The sequence below is a fragment of the Nicotiana tomentosiformis genome, chromosome 6, assembly GCF_000390325.3.
Source record: "Nicotiana tomentosiformis chromosome 6, ASM39032v3, whole genome shotgun sequence".
In the NCBI taxonomy this organism is placed as follows: domain Eukaryota; kingdom Viridiplantae; phylum Streptophyta; class Magnoliopsida; order Solanales; family Solanaceae; genus Nicotiana; species Nicotiana tomentosiformis.
In genome coordinates, this window is record NC_090817.1 from 113463307 (window position 1) to 113483847 (window position 20541).

A 20541-nucleotide genomic window follows, 5' to 3' on the forward strand; every position below is an offset into this window, starting at 1 on the left:
CAGGGAAAAACATCAACCGTATGTCAGGGCGGCCGTCACACCCTCCCCCCACTACGAAAAAGGCCCGTCCAGGTCAAGGACAGGGACTCATCGGAACAATAGAGGTATGCCTCCTTTATTATTTGCTTACAGGTTTTATGTGTCGCCTACAAAAATAGTCTACGCTCTTGAAAAATTCGGAACAAAGGTGAAGTAGCCCCCGAAGATGAGATCAGACACGAACACCAGAAAATTCGACGCCCTCTGTGAGTTCTACCAGGAACACAGGCATAAAATAGAAGATTGTATCGCCCTTAAACAAGAAGTCGGTAACATGTTACAACAAGGGCACCTCAAGGAGCTATTAAACAATAAGGGGAGAGCCAACTTCGCCAGAGGACGTGAATATCAAGGCTCGCCAAAGCCGTCATTGCCAGCTCATACTATCAACATGATCATCGGCGGTAGCGACGATGCTTCTATTAATGGCATGAATTTCACCACCACTCACCAGCTCAAGCGGGCTATCACTCGCGAATGGTATGACGAACTCAAAGAAAGTACCATCTTTGACGAGTCGGATGCCGACAGTTTGACTTTTCCTCATAATGATGCCCTTGTTATTACTTTACGCATTTTAGATACCGATGTCAAACGCATCATGGTGGATGATGGAAGTGGCACATACATTATCCATCCCCGAGTCCTTACACAAATGAGACTCGAGGATAAGATAGTGTCGCGCTGCATCACACTAACCAATTTTAACAATGCAGTTGAGCGGACGTCCAGGAGAATTACACTTCTTGTCCTAGCTAGCGGCGTGACTCTAGAGACGATGTTCTATATCATGGACCACGCCACTGTGTACAACGTCATAGTGGGGCGACCATGGATATATCCCATGAGATCTATCCTCTCCAGCCTATACCAAATAATTAAATTCCCAAATCCATAGGGATTATTCATCATACGCGGGGAACAATGCACATCCCGAGAATGCTATCGCATTGCCTTGGACAGCACGACCACCCAACAGAAAAAAGACAAACAAAAGAGGCATAACAATAAACAGGGTTGAGGTCGAAGCAAGAAGAGATCAGGGACATCATCATGGATCTCGACACGATCGAGGCTGCAGGTTAGACCATAGAAAACCTCGACACCGTTCAATTGGACCTCAATGACCATAGCAAGAAGGCCTATATGCTGCAAACTCCGGGAACCAGGTAAATTCAGTCAATTCTTAATAGATAATGTAGATTTGTTTGCTTTCAACCATGCAGATATGTCGGGCATTCCAAAGGAAATCGCCACACAAAAATTAAACGTCGACCTATTCTACCCCCTAATAAGACAAGTCATGCATAAATTCAACTCTACCATCAACGATGCAGTCCACGAGGAGGTGGAAAAACTGTTAGAGAACGACTCCATCAGGGAGTCTAAGTAACCCAAGTGGATCGCCAACGTAGTGATGGTCAAAAGGAAAAATGGGAAATGGCGGATGTGCGTGGATTTCACGGACTTGAACAAAGCATGTCCGAAGGATTCGTTCCCCCATATCAACCAACTCATCATAGCAACAGTCGAACACGAACTTTTGAGTTTCTTGTGAAGGAAGAAGATCAGGAGAAGACCACGTTCATCACCCATCAAAGAACGTATTGCTATAGGGTCATACCATTTGTACTGAAGAACTCGGGGGCTACTTATCAAAGATTGGTAACAAAGATGTTCAAAGATCAGCTTGGTAAGACCATGGAGGTATATATAGATGACATGTTGGTCAAGTCCGAAAGGGCATAGGATCATGTCGATCATTTGAAAGAAACTTTCGACATACTCAGACGGTAATGAATAAAGTTGAACCTAGAGAAATGCGTGTTTGGCATAGCCTCGGGAAAGTTCTTGGGTTTTCTGGTGTCGCAACGAGGGATCGAGGTCAACCCAGACCAAATCAAAGCCATTAAGGAGATACCATAACTCTTAACCACCAAAAAGCAAGTCCAAAGGCTGACTGATCGAATCATCGCTCTATCAAGGTTCATCTAGCAGTCGTCGGATAGATGTCACAATATTTTGGTGTACTCAAGAAGGACAACGGCCTCAAATGGACTCCCGAGTGTATCCTTACAGGTTTAGTCAATACCACTAGGAAGAGCCATAAAACGTTGGTAAATGAATTCATCATTGAAGGCAGGTGGGATGTTAATAAGCTAAAACATGTTCTCCCAGAACATCTGATCAACCATATACTTATCATTGACATTGGAACCCAAGACAAAGAAGATAAGGTCTATTTGGATCTTACGGAGAATGGCAAATATTCCAACAAGACAGCTTGGCATCTAGTAAGAAACTCTAGACCTAAACAGCACCTAATGGATAAGATTTGGAATTCCAGTGTTCCTTTTAATATGTCATTTCTGGTTTGGAGGCTCTGGAAAGGAAAACTCCCCTTTGATGAAATTATTTCTAGGTTTGGGAGACAAATTATTTCTAGGTGTAACTTCTTTGAGAGCCCTGCCTATGAAAATATGCACCATGTTTTTGTAGAAGGACAGGTAGCCAGTTATGTTTGGAAACTGTTTGGCTCTCAACTTGGGATTAGCTATCACCCCCACCCAATTAGAAATATTTTATATAACTGGTGGAATACTAGTTCTGTTAATGATGTACATAAACTAGTATTAAGTATTACCCTTATTATCATTTGTTGGGTACTGTGGAAAGAAACTTGTGCTTGCAGGTATGGTGAACAGAAGAAATTCAACTTCTATAAACTACAGCAACAAATCAGTTGGAATGTGAAAGCTGCTCTCAACAAGGCTTATCCTAACTGTGAACTCAAACTGCCTTGGGACAGGCTATGCGACACTCTATTTAAGTTACATCCCAAATAAAGCCTCATGGTAGTTTAATGGCAAAAACCAGAGTTGGGGTATCTCAAGCTAAACATGAATGGAAGCTTTAACAAGAGTGATGGAAGTGCTGGATTGGGAGGCGCTCTGAGAAGAGACAATTGTAAAATTATCATGGCTTTCTATTTCCCTTATATATGCAACAACCATAATCTAGCGGAGGCATATGCAGCATACTTGGGTATTACCTGGTGCATTCAAAATGGATATACAGATCTCACATTAGAGATGGACTCTCTATTACTCATTGATATGTTAAGGGGGGAGAAAGAGAGCAATTACAGAATGGCTAATATCACAGAGAAGATAGCACAATTGAGGCGCACGACTAACATAAATATTCATCATTGTTACAGAGAAGCAAACCAACTAGCGGACTGCTTAGCAAAAATGGCGTCCAAAGCTCAAAATGGAGCTTTCTTCTTTTCTGGGCAGCAGCTGCCTAAAGCAGCTAAGGGCCCTTATCACCTGGACAAAAGCCAAATTCCAAGCATTAGAATCAAGTATGACAAGGCTAATTTTTTTGTAAGCTAGGATTTTTTTTGTAGTGGCAGGTGAATCTATATTATATTATCACCTAGCCACATTTTTTTGAAGGGTAGCCTTTACCCTCGTGTTGTACTATTGAGAACTATCTTTTGAGTAATACAACACTCCCAGACAATGGGAAATTTTATATTAAAAAAAATAAGTCGTAGGGACTTTCCAAATCAAGGAATAATGGTTGCAAAAATACCATACCAAAATCTGCAAGCTAATGCCTGAGTTCGACGAATGCCAGCTCAAACACATCCCACGAGCGCAGAATGCCGAAGAAGATGGCTTCGCCGAACTGGCCGCAGCTACCAAAAGCATCACAATCGAAGAATAAAGCGTAGTCCACCTCCTCAACTTATCACTAAAACAAATCGAGGTAAGAACCATAAACTTAACTTGGGAATGGCGCAATCGTATTATCACATATTTGCAGGACTGCACACTCCCAGGCAACAAAAAAGAGGCAAAGCAACTAAGAATGTAAGATGCTAGATACAGTTTCCTTCATAGCGAGTTGTACAAGAGAACTTATGGCGGCCCCCTGGCAAAATGTTTGGGCCCGAACCAAACCTAGTGCATCCTCGAAGAAGTCCATGAAGGCTATTTCGGTGCTCACTCCGGCAATCGAGCGCTAGTCAAATGCCTCATACGGGCGAAATACTATTAGCCCACCATGAAAACAGATGTCGCAGACTTTGTAAGGACATCGTGGCCAAAAGTATGCCCCAGTTATTCACCAGGCAGGCGAACACCTCCATTTAGTCACCTCCCCTTGATCGCTCATCAAATGGGGAATGGACATCGTGCGCCCCCTCCCAGCATGGCGAGGTAATGTACGATTCTTTTTGGTTTTAACTGACTATTTCTCCAAAATGGGTGGAAGCAGGAGCATATGACCAAATACGGGAATAGGAAGTAATCAATATTATATGGAGAAACATCATCTGCCGATTCGGCCTACCCAAGGAAATCAGCTGTGACAACGGACCCTGGTTAAAAGAAAACTGTCGAGTTCTTGGAGAAATGGAATATCAAGAGGATACTCTCAACCCCATATCACCCAGTGGGTAATGGGCAAGCAGAATCCTCCAACAAATCCAAACTAAACAGCTTGAAGAAAAAGCTCGAAGACGCCAAGGGACTATGGCTGAAAATACTACCAGAAGTGTTATGGGCCTACCGAACAACTCCGAAGACGAGCATAGGAGAGACACCCTACTCTCTGGTCTATGGTATTGAAGCAGTAATACCGGTCGAGGTCGAAGAACCCAGCCTGAGGTACTCCCATGAAAGCGGCACGAGTAACAATGGGGGTAGAAGGCAGGAACTCGATGAAATCAACGAACGAAGAGATATGGAATACATAAGAATGGCCGCCCAAAAAAACAAGAAGAATCGTATTATAACAAGAAAACTATGGTCCGAGCACTCAAAGTCAGGGACTATGAACTGAAAGCCAAAACTCAAGCGAGCAAAGACTCCCGGGAAGGCAAGCTGGGAATGAATTGGGATGGTCCGTAAACAATCACAGCCAAAGAGAACAAGGGTTCATTCCATCTAGAGACAATGGAAGGAAAGCTACTACCAAACAACTAGAATAGCAGCCACCTTAAATACTTCATCTTCTGAGAGAAAAAGCGTCCCCCAAGTCATAATCTTTTTTCCCTCACTTGAGTTTTATCCCATTTGGATTTTCTCAAGGAGGCTTTTAACGAGGTGACAAAAGGAACACTTCGAGTTGAAGCATGCGAGGGTCGGATTGTTGTTACTATTTTATTGCTCGACCTCTCAATACTCTCCAAGTCAACCAATGAAGGGACTAGATAGACTGGGACTAGAACGCCAGCCAACACCCAAAATCTGTAATTTTCTCTAAGTATGTAACCAAAGAAACAATGTCAAAGCAATAATAAACTTACGCTTATCAGCACACCTTTTTCTTGTTAAGGTTATGTTCGACCCCGCTCGAACAAACACCTACCGGCCCTCGGTCGCGATTTAATGAAAGGTTATTTTTGACCTCGCTCGAACAAAGACCCACTACCCCTCGGCCGTAATTTAATGAAAGGTTATATTCGACCCCTCTCGAACAAACACCTACCGGCCATCGGCCGCGATTTAATGAAAGGTTACATTCGACCCCGCTCGAACAAACACCTATCGGCCCTCAGCTGCAATTTAGTGAAAGGTTATGTTTGACCCCGCTAAACCAAACACCTAACGGCTCTCGGACGCAATTTAATAAAAGTTTATGTACGACCCTGCTCGAACAAACACCTATCGACCCTCGACCGTAATTTAATGAAAGGTTATGTCGGACCCTGACTTAACAAATACCTACCGGCCCTCAGCCGCGATTTAATGAAAGGTTATGTTCGACCCCGCTCAAACAAACACCTACCGGCCCTCGACCGCAATTTAATAAAAGGTTATATTCGACCCAGATCGAACAAACACCTACTGGCCCACGGCCACAATTTAACAAAAGGTAGTGTTCGACCTAGCCCGAACAAACACCTACCGACCCTCAGCCATGATTTAAGGAAAGATTATGTACGACCTCGCTCGAACAAACTGTGATGACCCAAAATATTATCTTTAAATTTAATAATTAATTATGTATTCTAAGACCTCAAAAAGCATTATTTATCATTCCTTGACTTGCGTGTGCAGTCCGTATAATTTTTCAGAAAGCTATTATGTGAAAAATGGATTAAAATGTGAAATAGAGCTTAAAACTCAACTGAGTTGACTTTGGTCAATATTTTGAGCAAACGGACTCGGATTGGTATTTTGACAGTTCTGGTAGGTCCGGATCATGATTTGGGACTTGGGCGTATGCCCGGAATTAATTTGGAGGTCCCTAGCTTGAATTATCGCCAGTTGGCAAAAACTAGAAGCCTAAAGGCTTAAAGACTTTAAAGTTTGACCACAAATTAACTTTTATTGATATCAGGGTCGTATTCAAGTTCTGAAAATTTTTATAGGTCCGTTATATCATTTATGACTTGTGTAAAGAATTTGAGATCAATCGGACATGATTTGCTAGGTTCCGACATCGTTTGTAAAAATTGAAAGTTTCAAAGTCCATTAGGCTTGAATCTATGTGGGATTCGTATTTTTAGTGTTGTTCGATGTGATTTGAGGTTTTAACTAAGTCCGTATGATATTTTAGTTCTTGTTGGTATATTTGTTTAAAGTCTCGAGGGCCTCTGGTGGATTTCGGATGGTTAACGGAATTTAAGTTGGGCATTTCAAGAACGTTTCTACGTCGTTTATTCAAGAATAAGTGATATACCATTATGAAAATGAGTTCCAAATTCGGTTTTGATGGAAGCATTAGATCCATATTGAAAATTTGGAGCCATAGCAAAAATAATCGTCGAATTCGGACATCGTATGAGAGAGTTATGCCCATTTCCGTGTCGGAAAAGATTTTTCGTAGCCGCTAGCGCCCAGGGTAGCGTGGAGAGCTAGCCCTGGCGCTGGGAATTATTGGTGTTCTGGAAAGTGCGCCACAGGCAGCGCCCCACACCACATGTGGCGCTCGAAAATGTTAGAGACCCCATAAAACGGGGAGTTTAGCCATTTTTACTCATTTTTGAGTTTGGGGAGCTCGGTTTAGGCGATATTTGGGCGATGTTCAAGGGAAAATATTGGGGTAAGTATTCCTTATCCTATATTGATTATATTTCATGATTTCATACTCATTTACATCATGAATCCGTGAATTTATACACAAAAATTCAGATTTTTACAAAATATTTCAAAAATGTAAAACGAAGATTTGAAGGTCAATGCGATGTCGGAATTACAAAATTTTTGTATGGATGAACTCGTATCGTAACGGGTGTTCAGATTTCGTAAATGTTTTCGAGATTCAAGACATGGGCCCCACTGATTGTTTTTGAGTAGATTTGAGAATTTCGGACACGAATTCACGAGGCAAAGGTATATTGGATTCTTGAATTTGGTTGCAAGCGAGGTAAGTGCCGTGGTTAACCTTGACTTGAGGGAGTAAGAATTGTTTGTCTATTTGCTACATGATTTAATGTGAGGGTACAACATATATGTGAGGTGACGAGTACTTATGCGTTGTGGTTGAGTCTAAGCATGCGGGTGGAATTTGTTTATTTTGAATAACTGTCTATTTAATTAAAGATATTCCTGTTTAAGTTTATTATTGATTATTTGATCATTATTCGTGAAATTATTATTCATTTAATTATTGTTGATTATTTTGGAAGGTGAAGTCGGTATTTTGGCATTGAATTGATTGATAAGTGTATGTTCCCGCATTTAAATACTCTTCCGAATTTATATCATTATTTTCATGATAAGGAAGAGTGTAAAAGCACGAAGGGTGTTGTCGTGCCATTTGTGAGTATAAAAATACGAAGCGTGTTGCCATGCCAATTGTGAGTGTAAAAGCACGAAGGATGTTGTCATGCCATTTGTGAGTATAAAAGGACGAAGGGTGTTGCCGTGCCAATTGTGAGTGTAAAAGCACGAAGGGTGATGCCGTGCCAAATGAGAGTGAGAGCACGAAGGGTGGTTTCATGCCATTTTCATATTATCATTTGCTCATTTTATTGTTGATGAATTCATTGACAGCTAAGTGATACATCTCCTGCTGAAATTATTATATATTTCCCCTTCGCATGTTCCATCCCAATTTATAAATTTTATTATTGCTACTTCGTATTTGTATATACTTGTACAGGTTGTTTATGTATGTATCTTGTCATAGCCTTGTCACTACTTCGTCGAGGTTAGGCTCGATACTTACTAGTACATGGGTTCGGTTGTACTAATACTGCACTCTGCACTTCTTGTGCAGATTTCGGAGTTGGTCCTAGCGACGTACATTAGATTTGCTCGGACTTAACTACCCAGTGGAGACTTGAGGTATAACTGCACAACGTCCGCAGTTCTAAAGTCCCCTTCTATCTTATCTTAGCTGTGTCTTATCTTTCAAATAGCTTGAATTTTATTCAAACCTTTATTTGTATTATCCTAGTAGCTCGTGCACTTGTGACACCAGATTCGGGGATGTATTTTGATAATTCGGTATTTATGGTCTTCCGCACTTTATCTTAGTAATTGATTTCTATTTAATTAAATTTGCTTTAAAATAGTTAAGATTATTTTAACGTTGGCTTGCCTAGCAAGTAAAATATTAGGTTCCATCATGATCCCGAAGGTGGGAAATTTTGGGTCGTGACAGTTGGTATCAGATCCCTAGGTTACATAGGTCTCACAAGTCACGAGCAAGCTTAGGTGAGTCTGAAGGATCGGTACGGAGACGCCTGTACTTATCTCTCAGATGCTATGAAGTTTAGGAACAATATCATTTCTTTCTTATTCTATCGTGCACTTTTATTCTATCATCGATGATTGAAAAATTCTATTCTTGTTCTCTTGCAGATGGTGAGTACACGTAATGCATCAATTGATGGACAGGGACCAGAGCCCCTGGTGGCAACTATGACCGGGGGTAGAGGTCGAGGCCGAAGTCGTGCTAGAGGCCGAGGCAGAGGCAGAGGTAGAGCTCAGTCTAGATCTCGAGCAGCAGCACCTGTTGTAGAACCTCAGGTGGATCTTCAGGAGGAGGTTCCAGTTCAGACTATACCAGTCGGGCCAGTTCAGGTCCTAGAAGGATTCATAGATACTCCAGTGCTTTAGGATGCTCTAGTCCGTTTGATGAGTCTTATAGAGGGTGTGGACCAGAATGGTACATTGCCAGTGGCACCAGCTATCTCACAGGCTGGGGGAGGAGCACAAACTCCCACTACCCCCGCTCCGGAGCAGATGGCTCCACAGTATTAGGCTCCAACAGCCCCACTAATTGGGGTAATTCAGCCAGTTATTGCGGCACAGGCCCGTAAAAGGCCCGCCATGTCTTTTGAGGCCTTATTGATACTGGATAACTTTACTAATCTCTTTTCAGTTCACTTCAATGGTACACCTTCTGAGGACCCACATGACTATCTTGACCACTGCCATGAGGTACTGCGGAACATGGGTATAGTAGAGACCAATGGGGTCGATTTTGCTGTATTTCAGATGACGGGTTCTGCCAAGAGGTGGTGGAGAGATTATACATTGATCGAACCAGTTGGATCGTCTGCATTGATCTGGGAGCAGTTTTCACGGCTATTTCTAGAGAAATTTCTCCCTATCACATTGAGAGAGGATTACCGCAGGAAATTTGAGCGTCTTCAGCAGGGCAGTATGACTATTACTCAGTATGAGTCCCGTTTTGTGGATTTAGCCCGTCATGATCTCCTTTTACTACCTACTGAGGGAGAGAGAGAGAGGGGAGGTTTATTGAGGGACTCACTAACCCTATTAGGATTCATATGGCAAAGGATACCGGAAGTGAGATTTCTTTTCAGGCGGCTGCTAATGTTGCTCGGAGGATCAAGATAGTTCTTGCACAGGAGAGAGGACAGGGGTCTGATAAGAGGCCTCTAAGTTCGGTGGGTTCAGTGGTGCCTCGTCTGGAGGCAGGGGTAATTTTGGTAAGGGTCATCCTCCCAGGCCATTTCATTCAGCACTCCAGGCATCCTACAGTGCACCACCAGCTCATATCAGTGCACCTCCGATCTAGAGTTTTCAGGGTGGTTACTCCGGTCGACAGGGACAATTTCAGGATCAGCAGTCATAGCAGTCGAGGTCCTGTTATACTTGTGGTGATCTGAGGCACATTGTTAAATTCTGCCCCAGATCTCAGGGCAGCATGCAGCAACAGGTTTCTCGTGCTATGGTTCCAGCACCAGTTGTTTCACCGCCAGCTCAGCCAGCTAGAGGTAGGGGTCAGGCAGTCAGAGCTGGAGGTAAGACCGTTAAAGGTGGAGGTCAGGCCATTAGAGATGGAGGCCAGCTAGTTAGAGGTCATCCCAGGGACGCAGTTCAGAGTGGTGGGGCCCAGCCTCGATTTTATGCTTTTCCAACTAGGCCTGAGGCCGAATAATCCGATGTCGTGATTACATGTATTGTTCTACTTTTCCATAGAGATGCTTCAGTTCTATTTGATCAATGATCTACTTATTCCTATGTGTCCTCCTACTTTGCTTCATATTTGGTTGTGCCTCTTGATTCTTTAAATGCTTCTCTGCACGTGTCCACACCAGTGGGGGATTCTATCACTGTAGTTTATGTCTATCGTTCGTGCATGGTTACTATTGGGAGTCTTGAGACTACTGTGGATCTTCTACTTCTCGACATGGTAGATTTTGACGTCATACTGGGTATCGATTGGTTGTCACCTTATCATGCTATATTGGATTGTCATGCCAAGATGGTGACCTTAGCCATGTTGGGGTTACCTCGATTAGAGTGGAAAAGAACTCCTGGTCATTCTACTAATAGGGTTATTTCCTATATGAAGGCTCGTAGTATGGTCGAGAAGGGATGTCTAGCCTATTTGGCTTATATCCGTGATCCTAGAGCGGATGTTCCTTATATGGATTCAGTCCCAGTTGTTCGTGAATTTCCAGAAGTATTTCCTACAAATTTGCCGGGGATGCCACCCGACAGAGATATTGACTTTTGTATCGATTTAGCTCTGGGTACTCAGCCCATTTCTATTCCATCGTACCGTATGGCCCTGCCAGAGTTGAAAGAATTGAAGGAGCAGTTACAAGACTTGCTTGATCAGGGATTTATTAGACCTAGTGTCTCACCCTGGGGTGCACTAGTATTATTTGTAAAGAAGAAATATGGTTCAATGCAAATGTGTATAAATTATCGGCAGTTGAACAAGGCTACTATCAAGAACAAGTATCCACTGCTAAGAATTGATGACTTATTTGATCAGCTTCAGGGTGGCAAGGTGTTTTCAAAGATCAACTTGAGGTCTGGTTACCATCAGCTGAAGATTAGGGCATATGATGTCCCTAAGAAAGCTTTTCGAACTCGGTATGGGCATTACGAATTCCTAGTGATGTCATTTGTGTTGACAAATGCCCCAGCAGCATTTATGGATTTGATTAATCGGGTGTTCAAACCCTATTTGGATTCTTTTATGGTTGTATGCATTGATGATATCTTGATTTACTCCAGCAGTCGAGAAGAGCATGAGCAGCATCTTCGGAGTGTGCTTCAGACTTTGAAGAATAATCAGTTATATGCCAAATTTTCAAAATGTGAATTTTGGTTAAACTCAATTGCCTTTTTGGGGCATGTTGTATCGGTAGAAGGCATAAAAGCGGATCCTAAGAAGATTGAGGTTGTTCAGAATTGGCCTAGACCTACTTCAGTTACAGAGATCCGGAGTTTCCTGGGTTTGGCAGATAATTATCAACGGTTCGTGGATGGGTTTTCATCTATAGCAAGCCCATTGACCAGACTGACCCAGAAAGGTGTTCCATTCGGATGGTCAGATGAGTGTGAGTTGAGCTTTCAGAAACTCAAGACTGCTTTGACTACGGCGCCAATGTTGGTATTACCCACAAGTTAAGGATCTTATACGGTGTATTGTGATGCATCTCGCGTTGGGCTTGGTGCAGAATTGATGCAAGATGGCAGGGTGATTGCATAAGCGTTGTGCCAGTTGAAAGTTCACGAGAAGAATTATCCTGTTCATGACTTAGAATTGGCAGCCATTGTCCATGCTCTGAAGATTTGGAGGCATTACCTCTACGGTGTCTCGTGTGAGGTATTTACCGATTATCATAGCCTTCAATATCTGTTCAAACAAAAAGATCTTAATTTGAGGCAGAGAAAATGGTTGGAGTTGTTGAAAGATTATGATATCACCATTTTGTATCACCCCGGAAAGGCTAATGTGGTGGCCGACGCTTTGAGTAGAAAGGTTGTGAGTATGGGCAGACTTGCTTATATTCCAGTTGGTGAGAGACCGTTAGTTATAGATGTCCAGAATTTGGATAATCAGTTCGTGAGGTTAGATGTTTCAGTACCCAGTCAGGTTCTAGCCTGCACAGTTGCTCGGTCTTTCTTATATGAGCGCATCAGAGAGCGTCAGTATGATGATCCTCATTTGCTTGTCCTTAAGGAAACGGTGCGGCACGGTGATGCCAAACAAGTTTATGTAGGGGAAGATGGAGTTCTACGGATGTAGGGTCGCATTTGTGTGCCTAATGTGGATGGGCTTCATGAATTAATTCTGGAAGAGGCTCACAGTTCCAGGTATTCTATTCATCCAGGTGCTGCCAAAATATATCAAGATTTGCGGAAACATTATTGGTGGAGGAGAATGAAGAAGGATATAGTTGCATATGTAGCTCGATGTCTAAATTGTCAGCAAGTTAAGTACGAGCATCAGAGACCTGGTGGTTTGCTTCAGAAGTTAGAAATTCCTGAGTGGAAGTGGGAGCGTATCACTATGGATTTTGTTGTTGGGCTTCCACGGACTTAGAGAAAATTCGACGCAGTTTGGGTCATTGTGGACAGGTTGACCAAGTCAGCACATTTCATTCTAGTGGCAGTTACCTATTCTTCTAATTGGTTAGCTGAAATTTACATTCGTGAGATTGTCCGCCTTCACGGTGTGCTCGTGTCTATTATTTATGATCGAGGTACGCAGTTCACTTCGCATTTCTAGAGGGCTGTACAGTGTGAGTTAGGCATGCGGGTTGACTTGAGTACAGCATTTCATCCACAGACAGACGGACAGTCAAAACGCACTATTCAGATATTGGAAGATATGTTTCACGCTTGGGTTATAGACTTTGGCGGTTTTTGGGATCAGTTCTTGCCACTTGCAGAGTTTGCTTAAAATAATGGCTATTGGTCGAGCATTCAGATGGCTTAATATGAGGCATTATACGGAAGGCGATGTCATTCGCCAGTTAGATGGTTTGAACCGGGAGAGGCTCGGGTGTTGGGTACCGATTTGGTACAGGATACCTTGGATAAAGCCAAGGTTATTCAGGATCGACTTCGCACAGCTCAGTCTAGGCAAAAGTGTTATACCGACCGTAAAGTTCGTGACATTGCATTCATGGTTGGATAAAGAGTATTGCTCCGGGTTTCACCTATGAAAGGTGTAATGAGGTTCGGAAATAAGGGCAAGTTGAGCCCTAGGTATATAGGACCCTACAAAATTCTTGAAAGGGTGGGCAAAGTAGTCTACAGGCTTGCATTACCACCTAGTTTATCAGTATTTCATCCGGTGTTTCATGTATCCATGCTCCGAAAATACCATGGTGATCCGTCCCATGTATTAGATTTCAGCTCAGTCCAATTGGACAAAGATTTGACTTATGAGGAGGAGCCGGTAGCTATTCTAGCCCGGCAGGTCCGACAATTGAGGCCTAGGAGTTATCCATTAGTTCGGGTACAATGGAGAGGTCAGTCAATTGAGGCATCTACATGGGAGTCCGAGTCAGACATGCGGAGTAAATATCCACATCTTTTCACCAGCTCAAGTACTTTTCTAATTCCGTTCGAGGATGAGCGTTTGTTTTAGAGGTGGAGAATGTGATGACCCAAAAGGTCATATTTAAATTTAATAATTAATTATGTGCTCTAAGACCTCAAAAAGCATTATTTATCATTCCTCGACTTGCGTGCGCAGTCCGTATAATTTTACGGAAATTTTTATGTAAAAAATGGATTAAAATGTGAAATAGAGCTTTAAAACTCAACTGAGTTGACTTTGGTTAACATTTTGAGCAAACGGACTCAGATCAGTGTTTTGATAGTGCTGGTAGGTCCATATCATGATTTAGGACTTGGACATTTGCCCGGAATTAATTTGGAGGTCCCTAGCTTGAATTATCGCCAGTTGGCGAAAACTAGAAGCCTAAAGGCTTAAAGATATCAAAGTTTGACCACAAATTGACTTTTATTGATTATGGGGTCGTATTCGAGTTCTGAAATTTTTCATAGGTCTGTTATGTCATTTATGACTTGTGTGCAAAATTTGAGATCAATCGGACTTGAGTTGATAGGTTCCGACGTCATTTGTAAACATTGAACGTTTCAAAGTCCATTAGGCTTGAATCTATGTGGGATTTGTGTTTTTAGTGTTGTTGGATGTGATTTGAGGTTTCGACTAAGTTCGTGTGATATTTTAGGACTTGTTGATATATTTGGTTGAGGTCCCGGGGGCCTCTGGTGGATTTCGGATGGTTAACGGAATTTAAGCTGGGCATTTCAAGAACGTTTCGACGTCGTTTCTTCAAGAATAAGTGGTATAACATTAAACAAATGAGTTCCAATTTTAGTTTTGATGGAAGTATTAGATCCGTATTGAAATTTTGGAGTCATAGCAAAAAGAATCGTAGAATTCGGACATCGTATGAGAGAGTTATGCCTATTTCCGTATCGGAAAAGATTTTTCGTTGCCGCTAGCGTGGGGCGCTAACCCTGGCGCTAGGAGTTATTGGTGTTCTGGAAATTGCACCACAGGCAGTGCCCCACGCCACCTGGGGTGCTCGAAAACGTCAAAGACCCCATAAAACGGGGAGTTTAGCCATTTTTACTCATTTTTGAGTTTGGGGAGCTCGGTTTAGGCGATGTTTGGGCGATTTTCACGGGAAACTATTGGGGTAAGTATTCCTTATCCTATATTGATTATATTTCATGATTCTATACTCATTTACATCATAAATCCGTGAATTTATGGAAGAAAAATCAGATTTTTACAAAATCTTCCAAAAATGTAAAACGGAGATTTGAAGGTCATTCCGATGTCGAAATTCCAAAATTTTTGTATGGTTGAACTAGTATCGGAACGGGTGTTCAGATTTTGTGAGTTTTTCGGGATTCAAGACGTGGGTCCCACTGTCAAATTTTAACAAGAATATCGGATTTTAATCCGAAAAATTAGTAAATTCATATAGAATTAATTCCTATGAATTATATTGAGTATATTGAATTATTTATGACTAGATTTGAGGATTTCAGACACGAATTCGCGAGGCAAAGGTTTATTGAATTCTTGAATTTGGTTGCAAGCGAGGTAAGTGTCGTGGTTAACCTTGACTTGAGGGAGTAGGAATTGTTTGTCTATTTGCTACATGATTTAATGTGCGGGAACAACGTATATGTGAGGTGACGAGTACTTATGCGTTGTGGTTGAGTCAAAGCATGCGGGTGAAATTTGTTTATTTTGAATAACTATCTATTTAATTAAAGATATTCCTGTTTAAGTTTATTATTAATTATTTGATCATTATTCGTGAAATTATTATTCATTTAATTATTGTTGATTATTTTGGAAGGTGAAGTCGGTATTTTGGCATTGAATTGATTGATAAGTGTATGTCCCCGCATTTAAATACTCTTCCGAATTTATATCATTATTTTCATGGTAAGGAAGAGTGTAAAAGCACGAAGGGTGTTGTCGTGCCATTTGTGAGTATAAAAGCACGAAGGGTGTTGTCGTGCCATTTGTGAGTATAAAAGCACGAAGGGTGTTGCCATGCCAATTGTGAGTGTAAAAGCACGAAGGGTGTTGTGGTGCCATTTGTGAATATAAAAGCACGAAGGGTGTTGTCGTGTCAATTGTGAGTGTAAAAGCACAAAGGCTGATGCCGTGTCAAATGAGAGTAAAAGCACGAAGGGTGGTGTCGTACCATTTTCATATTATCATTTGCTCATTTTATTGTTGATGAATTCATTGACTGCTAAGTGATACATCTCCTCCTGAAATTATTATATCTTTCCCCTTCGCATGTTCCCTCCCAATTTATAAATTGTATTATTGCTACTTCGTATTTGTATATACTTGTACAGGTTATTTATGTATGTGTCTTTTCATAGCCTCGTCACTACTTCATTGAGGTTAGGCTCGATACTTACCAGTACATGGGGTCGGTTGTACTAATATTGCACTCTGCACTTCTTGTGCAGATTTCAGAGTAGGTCCTAGCGGCGTATATTAGATTTGCTCGGATTCAACTACCCAGTGGAGACTTGACGTATAACTGTACAGTGTCCGCAGTTCTGAAGTCCCCTTCTATCTTATCTTAGCTGTGTCTTATCTTTCAAATAGCTTGAATTTTATTCAGACCATTATTTGTATTATCCTAGTAGCTCGTGCACTTGTGACACCAGATTCGGGGATGTATTTTGATAATTCGGTATTTATGGTCTTCCGCACTTTATCTTAGTAATTGATTTCTATCTAATTAAATTTTCTTTAAAATAGTTAAGATTATTTTAACGTTGGCTTGCCTAGCAAGTGAAATGTTAGGCGTCATCACAGTCCCGAAGGTGGAAAATTTCGGGTCGAATATAAAAGGTTATATTCGACCCAGCTCGATCAAACACCTATCAGCCCTCGGCCACGATTTAACAAAAGGTAGTGTTCGACCCAGCCCGAACAAACACCTACCGGCCCTCGGCCATGATTTAAGAAAATATTATGTACTACCTCGCTCGAACAAACACCTATCGGCTCATGGCCACACTCAACAAAGAAACAAAAATATTCACAAGTACATAAAATAAACTGCAGGAATGGAAGATGTAAGGAGCAACTTTGATATTTCATATACTTAAACTGTTTTACAAAAAGGCTCGTGAAGACGCCGGCAAAAAATAAACAAAGGGTCAAAAAGAGAACTACCGATCACCGCCATTACGGCCTTCAGCGCCCTCGCCAGCTCAATCTTCAACGATATCACCACCCTGACTGCCAATTCCCTCACCATCTCGGCCCCCAGCATCCTCTTTATCCTCGCCCGGAGGGTATATGGAATCATACCAGGACTCGTCCCTAATATGATATATAGCATCCTTGTCTCCCTCATGTTCCTCACCAGGACGAGGAGTAGCCGGATCATAACCACACGCAATCCGAGCCTCGCAAGGTTTGGTATGAACACACTCAAAGCCTGCAGCATGCAACTCACGAAGCATATCCAGTCGGGCTTCGGCATGAATCCACTCTTTGTACAAATCACAAGGAATGTTGAGGAAGAGAGAAGTTGCAGTTGAAGAGGGTTGCTCAAGTAGTTTAGCATTCTCAGCCTCCAAAGCAGCAAATCGATTGTAAAGGTCAGAGGTATCTTTTTCCAACTCCCCAATCCTCTCATCGAGCCGCTCTTCTTTGAGCCTTGCCGTTGTTAAATCATCTTCTCGCTCGAAACGAAGAGTCCGGATCACCACTTCAAGAGACTCCATCCTCCTTAAAGCCTCCGACATAGCGGACTCTGCCTTCTCTAGCTCCTCCATCTTCTCGGTGATCTCGCCACTAAGAGCATCTTCCCTGAATTGACACTCCTCAAGCTGACCTAGCAGCAAGACCACTTGAGCTTGGAGATCATTGCACTTGGCTTCGACCCCCTTGCTGATATTAAGCTCTCCGTCCTTGCTCCACAACGTCCCCTCCAAGACACTGCACTTCCCCACCATCCGCACTAGCTCCTTGTCTCTTGCTTTCAAGTCGTCCCTCAGTTGGCGCACATTGCCGCTTTTGCGGAGCCGGAACCGAAGCTCCCGATACTTCTCAAGGCACCCAAAGTACTTATCCTTCAACTTCATATAAATGTATTTGCGTCTCTGCTCTCTACGAGCACTCTCAATCTCCAGGACGACCGTCTACAAAAAAAATGAAGTTAGAGCCTACGAAAGAACAAAACCTAAGGAAAATAATGGATAGAAAATGTACTTACCTGAAGGGCGAGGCCGGCAATGTTATTTGATAGGGCACTGTTATATATAGTCTTAAGGGTCATACCCTCAACTTCAGAACAAAGAGGGACAAGGGAGGGGATAATCTTCCATTATCGATAAGAATGTTACGGTCCATCAGGATCGATATCGTCCTCGAACCCCCTTCCAACCTCACTGCAAGTTGAGTAAGCCCCTCATCGATCATCCTCAACTCGTCTACATCCATGTCGGAGTCAGATCTAACATCCTCCTCAACGATGACCTTCCTTTTATCATCAGTCGAGGAAGGCACGTCTACCGCGACCCCAAAAGATGAGGCTTCTCCGCGCCTCGAAAGAACAGGGTTGTCATTACTTACCACGCCTTCGGTTGCCTCCCCTACAGGATGCATACTCGTTTCCTCCAAACAAGGGGCCTCAAGACTTGCTTTGGGGCTCTCCTTGATATGCATTATAGCAGTTTCCCTAAGGACAAGGCCACTATCTCCTATGACGACGGTTGTCGGTCTCTCTCCACCAGTGTCCCTGGCCTACCTCTTACGAGGCATCAAAGCACCGTCTTCAAGCGAGACATCTTCCTCGTCAATTAGAGAATAAGTTCGGGAGGCAGGAGCCGCAGAAGGAACAAAGACGGGCTCCTGAGTTACGGTAGCCGAGGTTGAGACCGGAACGGAAGATGCAACGGCCGTAACAGGAGCCGAAATTGAGGAAGCAGCAGCCACCTTATGGAAAACAGGCATTGGTGCCCGGCTCCTTTGAGAACCCCTACCAAAGAAATAGGCAACATTAAGTTAGCAAGTCCTTACATGATAAGAAATAGAGAGACTACAATCAAAGAATAGAATTTACCCGTCGAAGGGAGAGCTTGCTTGAATCTCTTAAAAATGTTTGGCTAATCATGAATCCCCATGATGTGAGGGAAAAGCCTCTCGACCCATTCGGAAATGTGAGAGTCCAAAGGAGGAGGAGACGTCTTGGCTACAAAAGAAGAGGACGAGAAGTCAGAGTCTAGGACCAAGCACGAGAAAGATGTCACGACCCAATTTCTCCTATAGGCCGTGATGGCGCCTAACGTCACCGCTAGGCAAGCCTATGATGAATTTACTATGTGATTTCTTCTTTTAATGAGTTTCCAAGTAATTAGGTTCCATATATTAAAAGGTTACGAAACAACCAATCCAAATAAATAAGACGGAAGCAACTAAGTGCAATCATAGCAATAGTGATAATCCCAAAACCATAACGTCTACTAGTGTGTGTGCCAAGACCTGGTGTCACAAGTGTATGAGCAACTAGTAGAATATACAAAACCCTAACTACTGTATGAAATAAAGTAGACAAAATATAAATACAAAAGAGAGACTCTAGGGCTGCAGAATGGCTCGGGAAGAAGCTCACTTCTAGGCCTCGGGATATCTGGAACGCGCGCTGGTGGGACCGCCAGATTCACCTGCCTCAGATCCTGCACGGTTAGTGCAGAAGTGTAGCGTGAGTACATAAACAACATGTACTCAGTAAGTATCAAGTCTAACCTCGAAGAAGTAGTGACGAGGGGTCGACATAGACACTTACTATGGGCTACCAGTAAAAGTACATAAGTTCTAAATAGCATGGGTTATGTAATCAAGATAATAACCATATAACAAGCGGGAAGTAAGTAATTTCTTTCACACATGGTAAGTCCAAAATTAATTCCAACATGTATACTTTTAACCTTTCAATACATGAAATTATATCAAATATATAATTAAACTCTGAGTATTAACACGCACGATTATGCAGAGGTCGTACGGCCCAATCCAGAATAATGTGTACACTGCCAAGGGTCGAGCGGCACGAACCATAGATACATCTATGTACTGCCGAGGCGTTCGGCCTGCTCCACAAAAAGAGAGGATACTTTGTAAGCATTTGACTTGACGTTATTAAAGGCCAACACACAATGTAGTACAAAATCCATTAACAAACTTTCACAATTCCTCTAACAAGTTCTAATATATCGTAGGCACTTTAATTAACAAATAGGGTGCGACATTTCAAATAATTCATGATTTGGGTCCTAAACTACTCGGACACAGCATAAATAGTAGCTACGCACGGACTCTCATCACCTCGTATGTACGTAGCCCCCCAAAATTAGAGGCAAACATTAAAATAAATCACCTATGGGGTAAATTCCCTCTTACAAGGTTAGACAAGAGACTTACCTCGTCTCAAAGCCCACTTTCCGGTCAAAATTCCGCTCTAAAGTGCCAACTCGGTGCCGAACAATCCAAAACTAGTCAAAGGTTATATAAATTAATCAATACATGTTCAAAAGTTCATATTCAAACTATTAGAGTGATTACTCAACCCCAATTTGAAGGATTCCTAAAATTCACCCCCATGCCCACGTTCTCGGATTCCAGAAATATTTCGAAGAAAGTTGTTACACATAACCTCACAAACTCAAATATATAGTTTTCACTCAATTCCCTAACCATTTTCGTGGTTAAATCCCATTTTTTATC

The 20541-nt window shown here is 42.3% G+C and overlaps 2 protein-coding genes across 2 annotated transcripts; both read left to right on the forward strand.

The window, feature by feature from the left end:
- Positions 1-205: 205 nt before the first annotated feature.
- LOC138894600 (uncharacterized) lies at positions 206-937 on the forward strand. Its single transcript, XM_070179308.1, has one exon. It carries the CDS (start codon positions 206-208, stop codon positions 935-937), a length of 732 nt encoding a protein of 243 aa, XP_070035409.1.
- Positions 938-2939: 2002 nt separating this feature from the next.
- Positions 2940-3437, forward strand: LOC138894601 (uncharacterized). The gene has a single exon (XM_070179309.1). It carries the CDS (start codon positions 2940-2942, stop codon positions 3435-3437), a length of 498 nt encoding a protein of 165 aa, XP_070035410.1.
- The last annotated feature ends 17104 nt before the right edge of the window (positions 3438-20541 follow it).